At 37.1% G+C, this 18,173-nt stretch overlaps 3 protein-coding genes across 11 annotated transcripts; all 3 read left to right on the forward strand.

Moving 5' to 3' along the window:
- Positions 1-956: 956 nt before the first annotated feature.
- Positions 957-8,025, forward strand: LOC108995344 (splicing factor U2af large subunit A). Of its 9 annotated transcripts, none has more exons than XM_018970894.2 (13): positions 957-1,272; positions 2,442-2,716; positions 2,958-3,071; positions 3,606-3,685; positions 4,326-4,396; positions 4,476-4,523; positions 4,721-4,780; positions 4,901-4,961; positions 5,069-5,181; positions 5,284-5,730; positions 5,847-5,982; positions 6,254-6,321; positions 7,582-8,025. In XM_018970894.2, the coding sequence occupies exons 1-13, from the start codon at positions 1,147-1,149 to the stop codon at positions 7,717-7,719; spliced, it is 1,737 nt and encodes a 578-aa protein (XP_018826439.1). In that variant the 5' UTR covers positions 957-1,146; the 3' UTR covers positions 7,720-8,025. The 9 variants fall into 9 exon arrangements, 8 of the variants coding, with proteins under 8 accessions (XP_018826439.1, XP_018826440.1, XP_018826441.1 ...); XR_001996844.2 differs by having other exon boundaries at positions 1,000-1,272; positions 6,102-6,321; positions 7,582-7,634; XM_018970895.2 differs by having other exon boundaries at positions 1,002-1,272; positions 4,479-4,523.
- Positions 8,026-10,498: 2,473 nt separating this feature from the next.
- LOC108995377 (pentatricopeptide repeat-containing protein At4g36680, mitochondrial) lies at positions 10,499-12,451 on the forward strand. The gene has a single exon (XM_018970951.2). It carries the CDS (start codon positions 10,657-10,659, stop codon positions 11,857-11,859), a length of 1,203 nt encoding a protein of 400 aa, XP_018826496.1. The 5' UTR covers positions 10,499-10,656; the 3' UTR covers positions 11,860-12,451.
- An 899-nt stretch (positions 12,452-13,350) lies between these two features.
- LOC108995376 (splicing factor 3B subunit 4-like) lies at positions 13,351-17,782 on the forward strand. Its single transcript, XM_018970950.2, has 9 exons — positions 13,351-13,557; positions 13,753-13,801; positions 14,615-14,703; positions 14,861-14,917; positions 15,102-15,164; positions 15,250-15,315; positions 16,480-16,566; positions 16,923-17,016; positions 17,109-17,782. Exons 1-9 carry the CDS (start codon positions 13,453-13,455, stop codon positions 17,621-17,623), a joined length of 1,125 nt encoding a protein of 374 aa, XP_018826495.1. The 5' UTR covers positions 13,351-13,452; the 3' UTR covers positions 17,624-17,782.
- Positions 17,783-18,173: the final 391 nt, after the last annotated feature.

Here is an 18,173-nt window from a genome sequence, read left to right on the forward strand (position 1 = left end):
AAACTCTCTAAATACCAAGACAAAAGATGCAGACAAGAGCAATAACAACACACAACAAAAGGTAATATGCGGCGGGACAAAGTGAAATGAAAGAAAAAGGAAGAAAAAAGACTCGACGGGGTAAAAGAAATAGAAGCGAAAGGAAGACAGTTGAGGCCGACCCAAAAAAAGGGCCACCAACAGATGGGGTTGTCGGCCCAATTAAGTCAGGCTCGGAGTAAAAAACCATTAACTCGACCCACTAGGAGGCTCCTCTGTACATGACCTATAAGAGGGATAGTGCTGTAGAGGATGAGACTTTTCGGTCTAATGACCCCTCTGGGAGTATCTAGTCTTCGAGTGCCCGCCTGCACAATAGACATGATATACGAAGAACCGTTAATCTACCGACAAATAAGGCATGAACAGACTAGAGGGAAGACAGACTGGGAAGAGAATGTTGGAGAACCATGCCACATTAATGGTTCTGGCACCCGGACAACACGCCACATTAATGACATCGTCGCAGAACCATACCTCATTTAAAGATTCTGACAATAGGAACAGTAACGAGAGAACATGGACTTCAGGAAAGCAGGCACGATCTGCTCCTCAGACTGGTGGTATAAATAACTGATTCCAAGTATGAGAATACGCTCTTTGATTCCTAGACTCTCTTATTTATTTGCTACACTCTAAGAATATTTATTAATTTTGACATCGAAGGTTACCCGGCCCCAAGATCGCCCTTTCAAAGTCGTAGTCTTTTTTACGTTGTACAAAACCTATTTTAAAAAACTTGAGATGTTAGAACTTGATCTAAAGGTGTATAAAACATGACGTTAATAAGACGGAAATATGTTTTTTTAATAATTAAAAAATTGAGTATTAATTAATTTATATATAGTTTAAAATATTTAAAATATATATATAAAAAAAAATCAAATTATAGAATCGAGTTTTATCGGTACGGTCGCAGAATTGATTTGTTATTACTTTTTGATCATCTACGTGCTGCCGCTAGATATAAAGTAGGTAGAGCCCTAAAATTTTAGCTCTTGGAAACGTTTCTCCTCTGAATTTCGCAGACCAAATTTCTCAGCAAGCAAAAGCGAAGCAAGACAGCGAGAACACGTTGATAGATCGAGTGAGAGTAATTAGTAGAAGATGTCTGATTACGAAGTAAGATACAACGGGGAGGACGCTGACAATTATGGCGGTGGCTCCTCACCTCCTCAACCTCGCGGTGGTAGCAATGGCGGTCCTGACGATAACAGCGACTCCAAGTCTCAGGTATACTTACACTCTTGGTTCTACTGCTCAGTTATTGGGAAGGCATATGCATGCGACTGAGAGGATGCGTCGGCTGGGCATGGATATTGGGGGTTTTGGTTGAATCTTGTTTTTTCAAGGATATGGTTTGTGTGGATTTGAATTTTAGGGCTTGAAATGAAAGGGATCGGTTTATTTTGTTTTTAGGGTTTTTTTTGTTAATATGTTCCTAGGATTTTGAATTCATTTGAAGTTTTTTTGTTTGTTCAATATCTTAATTTATGCTATGGTATTGATAAGCTGTTAGTTCACTGCTTTGAGTTGTAACTAAGGCATTTCTGGGAAGATGCATCTGCGGTTTCTAGTTAAAATGAACCAAGCAACTTAGATTTTTTAGGGTTTTGAAATTACTTTACCCTTTTTCCTTGCATTCCGAGACTTTTAGGGTTGCCTTTTGGGTGTTGTAAGTGAAGGTAGGTAGGTTCATTTACCGAAAAAAAATGTAGATACATTATGGGGAATAAATATCCGCTATTATGATAAACATGTTCAAGATGTGATAAATTTGAGTTTTACTTATTAAAAAATAGGATGCGATAGATTGGTTTTTGATTAATTTTGGATTTTGCTACTTATTTGATTGTTGTAAAGATCTAATCTGAAATGTAGTATTTCATGGCTCTCGTTGAATTTAATAGTACAATTCTCTGTGGGTCATTTTCTTTATCAATTAGAACAAATAAGGTGTCATTTCATGGTCCGGTCGAAATATTCATCTTTGTTAGTTCCATTCAAAGTTTTGGGTTGTAGGTGATGGCTTGGGGAAATAGCTTTGTTTCTTGTTGATATATCTTTAATCTTATAAGATCTTATAGACTGGAGGATAGAATCCTGCCTGTTCTGTTTATTTATTTTTATTAGTTCTGGATGCAGTGCAGCATGCTTGGCTGCTTATCTAATTTTTCTTTTGGTTCTTCTTTCTGTACAGTGACAATTTGCTCCTTGATGTGTGGTATGATATACTTGTAATTAATTTGAATTTCATAAACTTAATTCGTGATCTTTGCATATTAATTAACTCAAAATATTGGGACTGTAATATTCCTTAGTTTCCCTAGTAATCTACTCTTTTTTGTTCCTCATTATCATTTGTTTGATTAAAATTTCTAATATAACTGAATCATTTGCAGCATGGTTCTCGTGATTATGAAAGAGAACCTTCTAAAAGTAGGGAGAGGGACAGAGAAAAGGGGCGCGATAAGGAGAGGGATAGGGATAGAGATCGGGAGAGAGACAGAGGCAGTGATAAGGAGAGAAGCAAGGAAAGAGACAGGAATAGGGAAAGGGACAGAGACAGGGACCGTCATCATAGAGATCGCCATGGGGATCGAGATCGCAGTGAGAGAAGGGAACGGGGCAGGGATAGAGATGATGATGATTACCATCGAAGTCGGGATCATGACAGGTAGTACATGAACCGATACATTTTGATTTATTTATCGTTTATTCCTTTATCAACTACCATTCATGTCGGGCATTTCGTTGAATTACTTGATATACTGAATCCCGATGAAATAATTGGGTGTTAGTAACTTAATACATGTATGTGCAGTATATTGCCTATTATCATGCATGTCTCCTTAGAAATACTGCTGAAGTTTCTTTTGATTCTTGAGATGATGATATTTTGCTTGATCGATGAACAGACGAAGGGATCAGGACAGAGATATAGAGGATAGGCGCAGGCGCAGGTCTCGATCTCGTTCAGGGGGTAGATCTGAGCAAAAATCGAGGTCACGTTCTCGCTCTCGCTCAAAGAGGTATTTATGCAAGATTAATTAGTATGTCTAGGACAAACCTGGCTTCCATGGAGACAAATTGCTGTGATTTTTTTGTGATTAAGACTTTGTTTGGATTGATTTTATTGTTGAACTATGCCGCAACAAGATTTTTTGTTTTGATATTTGCTGGCTGCAGTTTATGCCTGTAATTTCATGGTTATTTACCTTTTCAGGTCATTTAGAGATCTGTAATAATCATTTTAGTTTCATCTTTCTTTCACATAAGTTGTCAGATTTACTAAGTTTCCTGTAACTGATATCTTATGAATATTTTTTTTAATACCATGTGATCTTCTCGATATTTTATACAGACACATGCATTTTTATATGAAATATTTGTTATGATGAAAAACTAGGTAAGATGGAGATGCTGTATTTTCTTGTACAACACATGCATTTCTCGATATTTTACCGATGTTGTTTCCCTTTTTTATTCAGATGTCTGGTTTTTAAACAAATGTGTCACTTGTATATTTGTTCTGCTCTTGGTATACTAATAATATTTACGTGCAGCAAAAGGATTAGTGGTTTTGATATGGCTCCTCCTGCTTCTGCATTGTTGCCTGGTGCCACTGCCGCAGTTGCTGCAGCAGGTAAATGTACCCTCTTATTTATTTAAGAATGTTATCATTTTCTTAACTGCTTTTTTCCTTTTTTGGATATAGTGTGGAAAGTTCGTATCAAATTGCATGGTGCGATTTGGTAAGCTATATCTTTTGTTCTTTCATTTGCACATACAGCTTTCCAAGCTGTGGTCTCTGGATGACTGTACTTTTTTTTTTTGTTTACTTGGTGAAATAATTCTGGAATCGGAACTGAGAGATGTTTCTGGTTTTTTTTTGTTGTGTTTGGTGTTTGTTTGTTTTGTTTCTATGTCATGTCTTTTGTTGTAAGAAGGCAATGTTGGGCTAGTTGCCCCACTGAGCTGACAATGGGCGTGAGCCGACTTCTGTAGCTTTTATGTACAAGGAGGAAACAATGCACCGGTTTGATGGGTCTTGTTCGTCTTCAACCAGGAACTATTGCCTGTTTTGGTAGTCTTACGAATATTACCTCCATAACTTGTATATAATATATTCCTTTCATCTCATTTGATAAATCTTATTGAAGATGTTAGGATCTGCTTAATTTAATGTGCTTTCATGGAAAATCTATTGATAAGAGTTTAGCTACATTAAAGTAAACTAGGACTTATGCTACTGTTGTATTCTAAATAGTCAAATCTATGTGCAGGTCAGCTTCCTGGGACTAATCCAGCCATTCCTGGGTTGTTTCCAAACATATTTCCTTTAGCAACTGGTCAGGTATGATTTGTGTGTGCGTGCAAATGATTTCCATGAGAATGCTTTAATTGTCAATTATCATATGACTTATTGCGTGCAGCAGTTTGGAGCTCTTCCAGTTATGCCGGTTCAGGCAATGACCCAACAGGTTAGTTAATTTAGCACCTACAATAATTACAGTGTTTATAACTTTAAAATACACTAGTAGAGAGGGTTCTTGGTGCCTCAGTTACTGGCATTGTTGGCCATGATCTATTTAGTTTTTTTTTTTTTTTTTAATCATGTTAACATGTAATATGTAACTTAACAAAAAAAACATGTTATATGTAATATTTGTGGTTTCAGGCAACAAGGCATGCTCGACGGGTGTATGTGGGTGGCCTTCCTCCTACAGCAAATGAACAGGTTCATCCACCCTATTGACTTTGTTGTTACTATTATCTTCAATCTCCCTCCTCACCTAATTATCGTTTGAATAACTTGCTTTACCCAATGATCATAATTATCTCAAATGTTCTACTGCAGTCTGTTGCAACATATTTCAGTCATGTTATGGCTGCAATTGGAGGAAACACTGCTGGTCCAGGTATTCTGGTGCTTGAGTTCAATTTGTCTTCATAAGCTACCAGCCCTTTTAGTTGGATGGTTTCTCTACCAATTCTCTCTTTTTCATCTCTCTCTCTCTCTGGGCAGGAGATGCTGTTGTCAATGTTTACATAAACCATGAAAAGAAGTTTGCTTTCGTGGAGATGAGATCTGTCGAGGAGGCTAGTAATGCAATGGCTTTAGATGGGATTATTTTTGAGGTGTGTATTTTGAATTGATGGACATTTGCATGTCTACCCTTGACAAATTGGGTTAGTACATGACATGGGACTGACCTCTTTCATTCTTTCTACTTTTTCCAGGGTGCCCCTGTTAAGGTGAGGAGACCTAGTGATTACAACCCATCCCTTGCTGCAACACTTGGTCCAAGCCAGCCCAATCCTAATCTGAACCTGGCTGCTGTTGGGTTAACAGCGGGATCTGCAGGTGGGCTTGAGGGGCCTGACCGCATTTTTGTGGGGGGACTTCCCTATTACTTTACAGAGACCCAGATCAGGGAGTTGTTAGAGACTTTTGGGCCACTTCGGGGTTTTGATCTTGTGAAAGACAGAGAAACTGGAAATTCAAAAGGCTATGCCTTTTGTGTTTACCAAGATCTTTCAGTTACAGACATAGCTTGTGCAGCTCTGAATGGAATTAAAATGGGTGATAAAACTCTTACAGTTAGACGTGCTAACCAGGGTGCTAGCCAACCTAAACCCGAGCAAGAGAATGTATTATTGCACGCGCAGCAGCAGATTGCATTGCAGGTGAACCCTAAACTGATTTATTTTTTTGTGGATTTCTTGCTCTCGTCAAAGTATCTCTGCATTTATTTAGCGACTATTTTTGTATGTATGTTTGATATATGCCCTTTGTTTTGCAGAAGCTCATCTTACAACCTGGCTCGGTGGCCACAAAGGTTGTTTGTCTTACTCAGGTGGTTTCTCCTGATGAACTTAAAGATGATGATGATTATCAAGACATTTTGGAAGACATGAGAGAAGAGTGCGGAAAATTTGGTAAAAGCTTGATCTAACTAGTGATTAAGAGTCTTTACTTCCATGTTTTTGTCATTTCCCCTGCTAAGGTTCTTTCGTATGTATTAATCTTTTTCATGTTATATCTTTTTGTTTTACAGCCATTTTGTAGTCCCACATTCTGCTTTAAAGAATCAGGCCTAACATACACAGACAGAAGCCTCCATAACCTTATTTTATGTTTACCTAAGAATGTTTCTTTGTATATTCTTGATAAATCTTATGCAATTTGAGTTGTTGATGTGATTTGCAGGTGCACTGGTAAATCTTGTCATCCCCCGCCCAAAACCAAATGGCGAACCATCACCTGGAGTTGGAAAGGTTGTATGATTTTCCGATTTTTATTTATTTTCCTGCAATTTAATCTTTTGCTCTAACGTGAAATGGTAATTAGAGTATGAGAGTCCTAGTTGTCGAGTGTTCGTCCTTCTAGGCAAATACTTGTCCTTTCTCTTGATCTCCCACATTTTCCCAAATCATTGGTAAATTTGGTTTATAACTCGAGGAGACTTAAAAAGTCAAATGACCCTGTCATGTGAGGGATGAAGTAAATTACTTTTTTAAAGCAATATTTCATTAAAATTAAAATACAAGAGTGGTGAGGAATTTCAACAAAAATCCCATTTCCAGAAGATGTAGTGCAAAAAGACAATATTAACAGGTAATGAATCCGATTACCTATAAAAAAAGGGTAATGAATCCATTTAAGCAGACTTGTGTCCATGTTCCCTGATTTAGCTAAGGAGGGACTGTTAAAGAAGCGGTTTTATAATTCAATTGTGGACTCTTCGAATGTGGTTTTGGGCCACATCTGGGAGAGCAACACTACAGTCAGTTGTTGAGGGGTTGTCGAAGGAATCTCCACATTTTTTCACTGAATCGTCGGTTAGGGACACTACAGTCCATATGTGTGGTAATTAGAGGTCAAAATGCGCATTGGTGTATGAAACTCATTCATTTCCTAGGTGGCGTGCTTTCGTGTGAGTTTTGAAGTCGGCAATGGCAAGTATAATGGTGGGAAAATGCTAACTTGCCCTATGGTTTTGCCTTCTCATTTTGACTGCTCAATGTGTTTTATTTTATTTTTACTTAATGGTTAAGGAAATGATTACTAGCGAATTTGTGATTTTTTTTAAATGTTTAAATATGGTTAAAAAATGATTGAAAGAAAAAGAAAAAAAAAGGTACAATTTGCACTAGGGGCCACGCCCAGCGGTACACACTGGGCGGCCTAGTAGCAGGATCCACAATGGTGTGGTGCGTATGATGTTTTGGTGGTTTAAAGGCGGTAGATTGGACATTCTCCAACCTAGGTTAAAAAAATGTGTGGGAAGGATTGGCGAGGGAGAGGAGGGAGGAATCCTCCCTCCATTCCCCTTCAGGCGGAGGAAATGGGGGAGAGGTTGTTTGGGTAGTTCAGAAAAAAAAAGGCAGAGGGAAGAAACAAATTACTTGGTGAGAAAGGATAACAAACATTTAAAATGAAAATGGTGGGGGCATTGCAAGCAAAACTTCTTGTCAGTTCCTTTCATTTTTTCTTTTTGAACTCATTGCTGAAAACAAATTCTGTGTCTATATCAGGTCTTTCTAGAGTATGCAGACACTGATGGTTCGTCAAAAGCACGTTCTGGGTTGAATGGAAGAAAATTTGGTGGGAATCAAGTCATGGCAGTCTTTTATCCAGAGAACAAGTTTGCCCAGGGGGATTACGAAGGATAGTTATTCTCCAGTCTTCTATTACAGCCTCTGTGTTGATGGATGGAGATATTACAGCCTCGGGATAGGTATTCCCCCATGTTGCGTTGGAGTTGTAACAAATGTGAGATGCTATTGAATTAATTTAGATTGTCTTGTCCTTGCTGATTGGTACAAATAGCAAAATACAGTTTGGGGTGCGACTACTTGTAGTTGTTGGTGCTGTTTGTCTTCATTGGTGAGCTTGGCCCTTTTATTTTAGGGTAGAACATATTTACACTTCATATGATATGGTATTATTAGCTCTATTTGCACCTTTGAAGTTTTCAATATATATTTTTTTGTTTCATTTCTAATGGTATCTGCTTATTTCTTGTTCAAATTATTACTGGAAAGTAAATTTGAGTGTTCGGGGTGATGTATATCCCCCTTGTGATTAGGGGTTTTCCAATGATTTCATGTCATATAATGGTATGAATAGAAGACAACTGAAAGTCTTGCGATCTTAGTAGAATTATATTCAATCAAATGATCGAGATATTAGACGGGCGTTTAGGCTAATAAGATTTAGGTGCCGTTTGGATAGGGATATGAGATGAGATGATTTAGATAAAAGTTAAAAGTTGAATAAAATATTGTTAGAATATTATTTTTTAATATTATTAATGTTTTAAAATTTTAAAAAGTTGAATTATTTATTATATTTTATATGAAAATTTAAAAAAATTATAATGATGAGATAAGATGAAATTATTTTTGTATTCAGACGGTACATTTAATCAAGAATGAAGATCCTTTGGTTAAGGCATAACTTGAAGGTCTTAAATGGGAAAAGGTTGGGCATATAAAGCAAGTATGTCTTACAAATGTTATAGGATTTATTATAAAATTATATATATATTATAGGTTTTGTCTCCCTTTCAGTTGAGCCTTAAGTTTCGACAAAAATTTGGAGCGAAATTCTTTTCTCATAATTACATCTACTTTTACATGATTAATAAAAACCCCTTGCCATGGCCCATGGTCCAATGATCTAACAAAATTTGATGTGGTAAAAAAATATTTTTAGGATAGAGAATTTAGAGATGATGAATTGAATAAAAATATAAGAATTAAAAAATGATTTTTTAGAGAAAGTACAAGTTAAAAACTTAAAAGGAAAATTTTGCTAATTACATCACTATTCACTTTTATCTTATATGAGGAGGTGATATGCCCATTAACTTTTGAAGATAACTACTTTAACTACAAAAAGAATTATATAAAAGTAAATTTATAAAGTAATATAGTTTGATGTGGTATCATAAAATAGATATAATGGATCATATAAAATAATGTCAGTTTATGAGTTTATTTTTGTATAATCTCTTTATATTTATAGTATCTTTTATTTTTAAATATCATTTTTAATGAAATAAGAGATGATTCAAGAGTGATGGAAAGTAGATAATAAGTATGTAACATTATTCAACTTAAAATCTCATGATAATATATATATATATATATTTATATATATAAACAAGTAAAAATAAAGGAGGATAATGACCAATTGGGTGCTCTTCATGGCATTTAGATTGGCAACCAAGGTCTGCTGTAAGGTTTGGATACAAAAAATATTTTATCTTATTTCATCTCATCTTATTATTATAGTTTTTTTAAATTTTCACACAAAATATAATAAACAATTTAATTTTTTCAAATACTAAAATAATAATAATATTAAAAAATAATATTTTAATAATATTTTAATCAACTTTTATTTATCATCATCTCATCTCATCTTATCCCATTATCCAAACTCCACCTGAATCGGCTATCCATGTACAACATGAATTTGCTGCCTAATCGCACCACAACCATCGCTTTTTTTTAACTAGTTTTTATCTCTATATTTTTCTAAAAGGAAATTATAAACCCAATGAATTAAAAAAGAAATAACAATTGTAATCATGAGTATGTAAGTAATGCGTAATTATTTAAAAAATAAATAAATACGAGATTCACATAAAAAGAAATTTCTTTTTTAGTAATAGATTTTACTCTTTTTCAAAATTACTGTACGACCATTATGTGCTTCACGACTGTATTAACCATTACTCATTTAAAAGTGAAAACTCAAAAAATATAAATTGAAAGAGTAATGCTACATACAGTCGTGGAATGTGCAAATATCGTGCAGTCGCTTTGAAAAAGAGTAAAGTCTATAATTAAGAAATTAATTTTTTTTTTATATAGATTTTATATTTATTCATTTTTTTAAAGCGACTGCACGACGCTTACACACTCACAATTGCAAGTATCATTTATCAAAGAGAAGTGCTATACGGCATCCACTATAGTGGTGCACACAATGCACACACTACGTCGATGCCTCTCATCCAATTGTTTTTTTTTCTTCCTTTGGCTTCTCTCTCTCATCTCTCTCTCACCAACGTCTCTCTCATCTCTGCTCTCTCTCTCTCGTCTCTCTCTCTCTCTCATCTCTGCTCTCTCTCTCGTCTCGCTCTCTCTCATCTCCACTCTCTCTCTCATCTCTGCTCTCGGTCTCTTTCTTATCTCTGCTCTCGGTCTCTTTCTTATCTCTGCTCTCTCTCTCGTCTCGCTCTCTCTCTCATCTCTTGCTCGTTCTCTCTCTTATCTCTGCTCTCTCTCTCCTCTCTGCTCTCTCTCTCTCGTTTTTTCTCTCAAACATGTGGTGTATATTTTGACATCTAATATGTGTAAAATTGACTTCAATAAACAGTGACTTCTATATATAATATTTCTTTATCAAAAGATAATGCACGTGTTTCGCAAACTACTCATAAATCCGGAAAATACTTCCCACTGCTTGTGCTGTACAGCCTCCTCCTCTAAAACCCTAAAACACTAATCTTGGAAGCTACTAATCTATTACTTGAAGTTGAACCAGCAAAGCCCTCCACCTCTCTCGTCCCCTTCTTCCCCCAAAAACCCTAGAAAATGTCCTCTTCCATTCCTCTCCGTCATCTTCGCCACCTTAGCACCACCGCCAATTCCTCTTCAATGTCCATTTCCAGAGCAAAATCGAAACTTCGGACCGAGTATGACCCTGACAAAGCCCTGGAAATATACTCCTCCGTTTCGAAAAACTATTCCTCTCCCACCTCCTCCCGCTATGCTCAGGACCTCACCGTCCGCCGCCTCGCGAAGTCTCACCGCTTCTCCGACATAGAGTCCCTCATAGAGTCCCACAAGAAAGACCCCAAGATCAAGGAAGAGCCCTATTTGTCCACTTTGATTCGATCCTACGGCCGAGCTGGTATGTTCGACCACGCCTTGAGAACCTTCGATCAAATGGACGACTTGGGTACTCCGAGATCGGCGGTTTCCTTCAACGCCTTGCTATCTGCGTGCAATCATTCGAAGATGTTCAACAAGGTCCCCCAACTGTTCGAAGAAATTCCCAGGAAATACAATGTCTCACCGGATAAGGTTTCGTATGGGATTTTGGTCAAGTCATACTGCGAAGCTGGTTCGCCCGAGACGGCGGTTGGGATTTTCAAGGAGATGGAGGAGAAGGGGGTGGAGATAACAGCAGTGACGTTTACGACCATACTGGGCGCTTTATACAAGAATGGAAAGAGCGAGGAGGCCGAGAAATATTGGAATGAGATGGTTAAAAAAGGCTGTGAGATCGATGTTGCTGCATATAATGTGAGGATTATGTATGCGCACGGTGGTGAGCCGGAGAATGTGATGGCTTTGATCAATGAGATGAGTAATGCGGGGCTTAAGCCCGATGCAATAAGTTATAACTACTTGATGACTTGTTATCTTAAAAGTGGGATGATGGATGAGGCGAAGGCTGTTTATGAGGGGTTGGAGGGAAATGGGTGTAATCCAAATGCTGCAACTTTTAGGACCTTGATATATTATTTGTGTAGGAATGAGGATTATGAGAAGGGGTACAAGGTTTTTAAGGAGAGTGTGAAGGTGCATAAGATTCCCGATTTTGTCACGATGAGGAATTTGGTGGAAGGGTTGGTGAAGAAGAAGAAGATGAAGGCGGCGAAAGGATTGATCCGGACTATTAAGAAAAAGTTTCCCCCGAATGTTGTTAATGCATGGACAAAGGTTGAGAAAGAACTTGGTTTGTCTTCTGTGGATGCTGATTCTGTTGAGGATCAAGAGGCCGCAGCATAAGGATTTATGGCATGTTTTTTATGTTTTGGTCCTTCGAGCTGGATGTGTTTGTAGCTTGATCTGTAGCTGCAGAGGATTCAATTTTTATTGAATGTTGAGTTTGTGGGACAAGCGATGCAAATTTGATTTGGAGCTTGTTACGCTAAGCTGTTTTGAGCTGCCAAGAAGTGTTGAAGCTTCAATACAGTTAAAAATGTTTAGTGATCGTGTTTCTTCCCCGTAGTTTTAGCAAATAATTCGTAAAACCAAGTTCTTGTTTTCCTTCCTGCTGCTTATTTAAGTTCGGCTATTGTTTTTTTCATGGCAATGAGCTACTCAAGGCATTCTTTTAGATGGTGGCCATAACTTGCTCCTCCTTGCCTGTACCCTTTCTTGTTTTTTCTTGTTACTCTTGCGCATCCTGCTTTTGCATGTCAAAGGTAGGGCCTTTCAACGCAGTATTCTGTCTACAAATCTGGACAAGCTTGTTTCTGTAACAAGATTCCTCAATCATAGCTGGGAAAAGGATGCTAATGTTCATTCTGGTATTCTGTTTGGCATCTTACATTTCGAGCAATTGTACTTTGAATATTTTAGTTTAGAGGTTCTTTCACTCTCTTTTTTTTTTTAATTTTTAATTTTTAATTTAATTATATATATATATATATATATATATATATCCCAAATAGTACGTTCTGTGCTCAGACTGTGCACTTAAGCTTGGAAGACGGGAATTTTGTTGGTGGAGAGCTACTCTTGTGACTTGTGAGATAAATTCGTGGGATGCACGAACAGGTCGGGTAATGGACGGCATTACTAATTTCCCTCGTTGGAAGGCTTTGGAAATTCTTTGTTTTTGTCATTTTTTTGTGCAATTTTCATACTGCATTAATCCAGAAAAAGTAATTTTAAAAGGGATTTACATTAGTTACTATTCACTCTCACATTCTATATCTATAATTTTTTTATAGGATGTGCGAGTGTTTTTTACAAGGTAAAAAGGTATTTTTCATAAAGTGTAAATCTTGAGGGGTAGTTCAGCTGGTCCAATTTTGGGTTTGCTCCTTAATGGTTACTAGTTTGAGTCCCCTTAAGGCTACCGGAGGTTTACTTGGTCGTTAACTTCAGGGTCCTATAGGATTAGTTGAGGTGCACGCAAGCAGGCCCGAACACCCATGGTTATCAAAAAAAGAATGTGAGGTAATGAATAGTAACCGATTTGAAGAATTTTTCATTTAAAAAATATATGAATTAACTGAAAATCACGTCACGCTGTCAACAAACATTTGTAAGTTTGACACCAAAAGTACCTAATGCCCATCATTTTAGGCCTTTGGCCCATAAATGTGGACCGCTTCCACGTCGAAGTCGAAGTAAGATGTAGTACTTAATTTTTGTTTCGTTTCATTTAATGCATCTTGGGTTGACGTATGGGTGGACTGGCCCAGCCCAATATTTCTTCCTGAGCCAGAGTGACTCGTATAAGCCCGTCCATGGAGAAACCCCCGTTTTGTTGAATTATTTTTATGAGAGTCCGACGTGAATTTCCGTCCAAGTAACAGAGACACAGGGTTTTGAGAGACTGAGGAAGCGAAGCTAGCTAGATAGCTAGCAATGACGACTCGAATAGCACCTGGAGTAGGAGCCAATCTTCTCGGCCAACACTCTGCTGAGAGGAATCAGGACGCCACCGCTTACGTCGGCAATCTCGACCCTCAGGTCCTCTTTCCCCTTTTTCTTATTTCTCCTTTGTTTGATAGTTGATGTTTGTCCTTTGCTGCGAAAGAAGGAATTTGGAATAGTTTGGGTTTTTTTCCTCTACGTTTCTGATTTTAATGGAAGGGCTCCAATGCCTTTACTTTCGAGTTGATGATTCTTGAGCTTGATTGATTTCTTCCGCTTCAATGCATGCAGGTGAGCGAAGAGTTACTTTGGGAGTTGTTTGTTCAAGCAGGTCCTGTTGGTATGTCCCGGCCTTCCTTTGTTCACCCATTTATCTGTTCTATTTTCACTTCTTTTTTTTTTTTTTTTAAATGTTTGTTCGGTATAGGAACTCTTTTGGTCTGTAAATTGGGTAGATGCCTGTTCGTTTAATGTTCATAATTGTTTGTTTTAGTTTTTGATATATTTTTTTGCGCGTCCTAGTCTCCATACTATTGTTTTTGGTGAAGCTTATTTCTTTGTTTCTTATCGTTTGAGATATTTTTTTTCTTTCTGTTTTTTGGTTTAATATTCAGAAATATTTTGAACATTCTTCAGGCTTGAATGAAAGATAGTTAAGTTTAAGTCATTGCTTTTCCATGATGCATGAAAAAAAAGTAAGGTTTAAGAGGGGGTTTATTCACAGCATAAATATTTCGGGTTGATTACTTATGCAAAACAAGCCTTTGAAAAAATTATTTTTTGAACTCGCGTAGTTTTAATCTTCTTTTGGAACTAATGTAGTTGTGTACTTGGGTGGTGCCTTTGCACCTATTATTAAAGAATTATTACGTATCAAAAATATCTTCTTCTGGCAGTTTATTTCACCAAATGGAAAGAGAAGAAAGATTACAAATCTTCTTCAGATTCATTCTTATAAAAAGTTTCTGGAAATATTACTAATCCCATTCACAGACTTTATTGTCTTGGTAATTATGTTAATCTCACTGATCAGTAGTTTATCAGCGTTTCATTTATTTTTGTTAGTACGTATAAATTAAAATTATGTGTTAGTTCACTCCTTGAATCTGCTTGTATGACTGCCCATTTATAACGTTTTTCCTTTCTGTTTCAGTGAACGTGTATGTCCCCAAGGATAGAGTGACAAATCTGCATCAAGGATATGGATTCGTGGAGTTCCGGAGTGAAGAAGATGCTGATTATGTAAGTATTCCTCACATACTGCAGTCATGCTATCTATAAAACTTGCAAGTGCATACGAAGATCGTGTCGCTGAACTGCAATGTTTTTTCTTTTAGCTCCCCTTAGTAGTTCTTTACTTTTGATTAATGGTTTTGCTCCCCTTTGGTAACTTATGCAGGCAATCAAAGTGCTGAACATGATTAAACTTTATGGAAAGCCTATACGCGTAAATAAGGTATTCTTTTCTCAACTGTTGTTTGGCTACTGTTTTATGTTTTGCTGCATAAAAGTTCTGAATCATTGTTATGTTTGGAAAATTTCAGCATTCCCTTCTGTCTTGATGTCTATTTGCATCTGCTATACGTGATTCAATGAACTAATGTGGTGTTTACAATTTTTTTCCCTTGTTTTCTTCCCAGGCATCCCAAGATAAAAAAAGCTTGGACGTGGGTGCAAACCTTTTCATTGGGAACCTTGACCCTGTATGTCAACTTCTGTCAGAGTTATGCACTCTAGCACAAGCTAGACTACTGATTTTAACTTTTTCATGCTTAATATTCTTTTCAGGATGTCGATGAGAAGCTTCTATACGATACTTTCAGTGCATTTGGAGTCATTGTCACAAATCCTAAGGTTAAGTTTCTGGCTTTCCTTTTGTTTGCTGTCTGATGTTAAATAATCTTTTCCATTTTGTTTTAATTACCCTAAATTGTAGAAAATTCTATGCCAACTGCCTACTGTATCTAATTGAGCTGTTGGTTTTTCTATTATGAAGTTGAAATATGAAGTCATTAATGATCCTTCTACCCTTGGAGTTTGGAGTTTATATAACACCTTTTTGCATATGGCTACTATGAAAGATTTAGGGGAGATTTGGATAGTGAGTTGAGTTGAGATGAGATGAGATGAGATGAAAGTTGAATATTGTTATAATATAATTTTTTAGTATTATTTTTGTTTTGAGATTTGAAAAAGTTGAATTGTTTATTACATTTAGTTTGAAAGTTTGGGAAAGTTGTAATGATTAGATTAGATAAGATGAGTTAAGAGTGTTTTTGAATCCAAACAAGGTCTACTCATCTGTGGGAAGTGTGGGAAAACTCTTCTATTCTGGTTCATTATCACTACAATTCTGTAATCGGAAATGAGATATTCATTGTCACATCACGAAAAAAAAAAAAAAAAACTGAAGGGGAAACTTCACCCTTTGACAGCCATAGAAATAGGAGTTTGTTTTGCCATTTAATTGGCAAAGAACTGTTTAATATGGCCATCGCTAATAGTTAATCTGCCATCGTCGTATGCCTTTGCATGGAGGGTTTTGGGAAGACTGAAGCCCAAACTACACTTAAATTGTATGGTGAAGGCTACCTTGTCCCCAGCTTTCCATGTTATGGGTTAAGTGGCGTACCTTGTTCTGTTCCTGTTCAGATCACTGAAATGATCCACATTTCTGGGTGAGTTAGACAACCATCCTCGTGAGCTAGATTTAATGGTGCATCGGTTGTGGGAAATCTTAGAGCTACTTTATGAGAACTTTTGCGTGACCATCAACTATCTATGTTGGTTTTCTTATATGAGTTCATTTTTGTTCTAGGGGAACTGGATGTAAACTCTTTTCCTCACCATCTGTGTGGCACAAGTTGTGGGCTCAAACATTTGTGCCGAATGCATAAAAAATGTTTTCTAATGTATGTTTTCTACCTATTAAAATTTTGACGTTTCTGTTATTTTTTTATTTATGAATATGGCGTTTCTGTAATTTGGATTCTAATCCTTGGCACTTCTCTTCTCCAGATAATGAGAGACCCAGAATCAGGAAATTCACGTGGTTTTGGGTTTATTAGCTATGATTCTTTCGAGGCATCTGATGCTGCTATTGAGGTTTGTGCCCTTGGCCAATATTTTAGTGTCAATTTGCTTGAAAATTTTGAGTTTTTTTTTTTTTTTTTGGGGCGGGAGTAAAAAACGTGAGGTTTAATGATACAAGATTTGGGTGAATCATTACTTTGTAATTCAATCTTTGTGGCTTTTGTTTTGTATCTATATCTAAAAATTCTACTTCCACTTGGTCATAGCATGATGCCAAGTCTATTTATATCAAGGAGCCCATCTATTGCGTTGTAAAACTTATTATAGTAACTACTGTTATTTGTACATGAGACTTAAACGATCACGCTAGCATTCTGTTCTGATTATAATATAGTTGATTTGATATTGATCTTCGTATAAATTTTCAGGCAATGACTGGCCAATATCTTTGCAACCGTCAAATTACAGTGTCATATGCATATAAGAAGGATACTAAAGGGGAGCGTCATGGTACTCCAGCAGGTGAGTGCTTTTTTTAAGCCGCTGCTTTTAGTAGGAATTATGGATGCTATAACAGATGATTGCTTTGCTTATATAATGCTGTTATACTGCAGAGAGAGTTTTGGCTGCAAGCAATCCAACTGCCCAAAAGAGCAGGCCTCACACTTTATTTGCCAGTGGACCTCCAACACTTCTGAATGTTCCCCAGGCCAATGGAACTGTGCCTCCACGCCCTTTTGCAAATGGTTCTGTAGCTCCAAGCCCAATTCCTGCACTCCGTCCACCTCAAGGAGCAGCCTTCCATCCCATGCCGATGGGTGGACAGCCAGCTTGGCAGGGTCAACCGCAGCAATTGGGTCAACCAATCCCACCACCTGTCATGCCTCCACAACTTCAGCATTTCAGGCCCCCTCCCCCCAATATGCCACCGCCACTGGCAGCTCCAGGTCCTCCAAGGCCTCTGCCACCACCGATGGGGATGGGAGTCCAACCACCTATGTGGCGTCCACCACCGCCCCCACCCCTTCAGCAACAGCCTAGTCGGCCCCCTATGCCACAGGGATCAATGCCTCCACCTCCCCCTATGCATAATCCCAATAACCCCCCTCTGCCGCCATCTTCAAGTTGAGATCTTGAGAAATCATTCTGAGAGGTTGTGTTACCATATAATGTCCAGGAATCTAAGATGTTCTTTGTTTTTTGGTTGTTTTTACTTTCTAGGGTAATGCAGATTGCAATGTGTACCATATTGGTTAAGCAAACAAGTATCTAGGCCATATTTATTTTCTCAAAATACTTACAAAATTTTGATTTTCAACAAAAACTTTCAACATCAATCCATTCCAAACATCTTTAAATAATAATAATAATAAAAAAGTCTATTTCTAAAAAGAACTTTAATCCAAGTATTTGCCGAGTTTTTCGTATAAAAACTAAATTAACTTCCAACAAATTCCAAAACACATCTTACAAAAATCTTATTTAATCAGGTTTTCAAAGCAACCACAAATCCTAATTAAAATACAAATAAAAAAAAAAATCTGACTGGTGGAATATTCAGTTGCAAACTGCCTATTTTTTCATGATCGTCAGGTTCTGGCAGATCACCAAAATCTTTTCTTCAGCACGCTAACCTGCAGCTTTCTGAATATCCTTTCTGGTTGCTTTGGTAGGGATGG

Source organism: Juglans regia, chromosome 7, assembly GCF_001411555.2.
Source record: "Juglans regia cultivar Chandler chromosome 7, Walnut 2.0, whole genome shotgun sequence".
In the NCBI taxonomy this organism is placed as follows: Eukaryota; Viridiplantae; Streptophyta; class Magnoliopsida; order Fagales; family Juglandaceae; genus Juglans; species Juglans regia.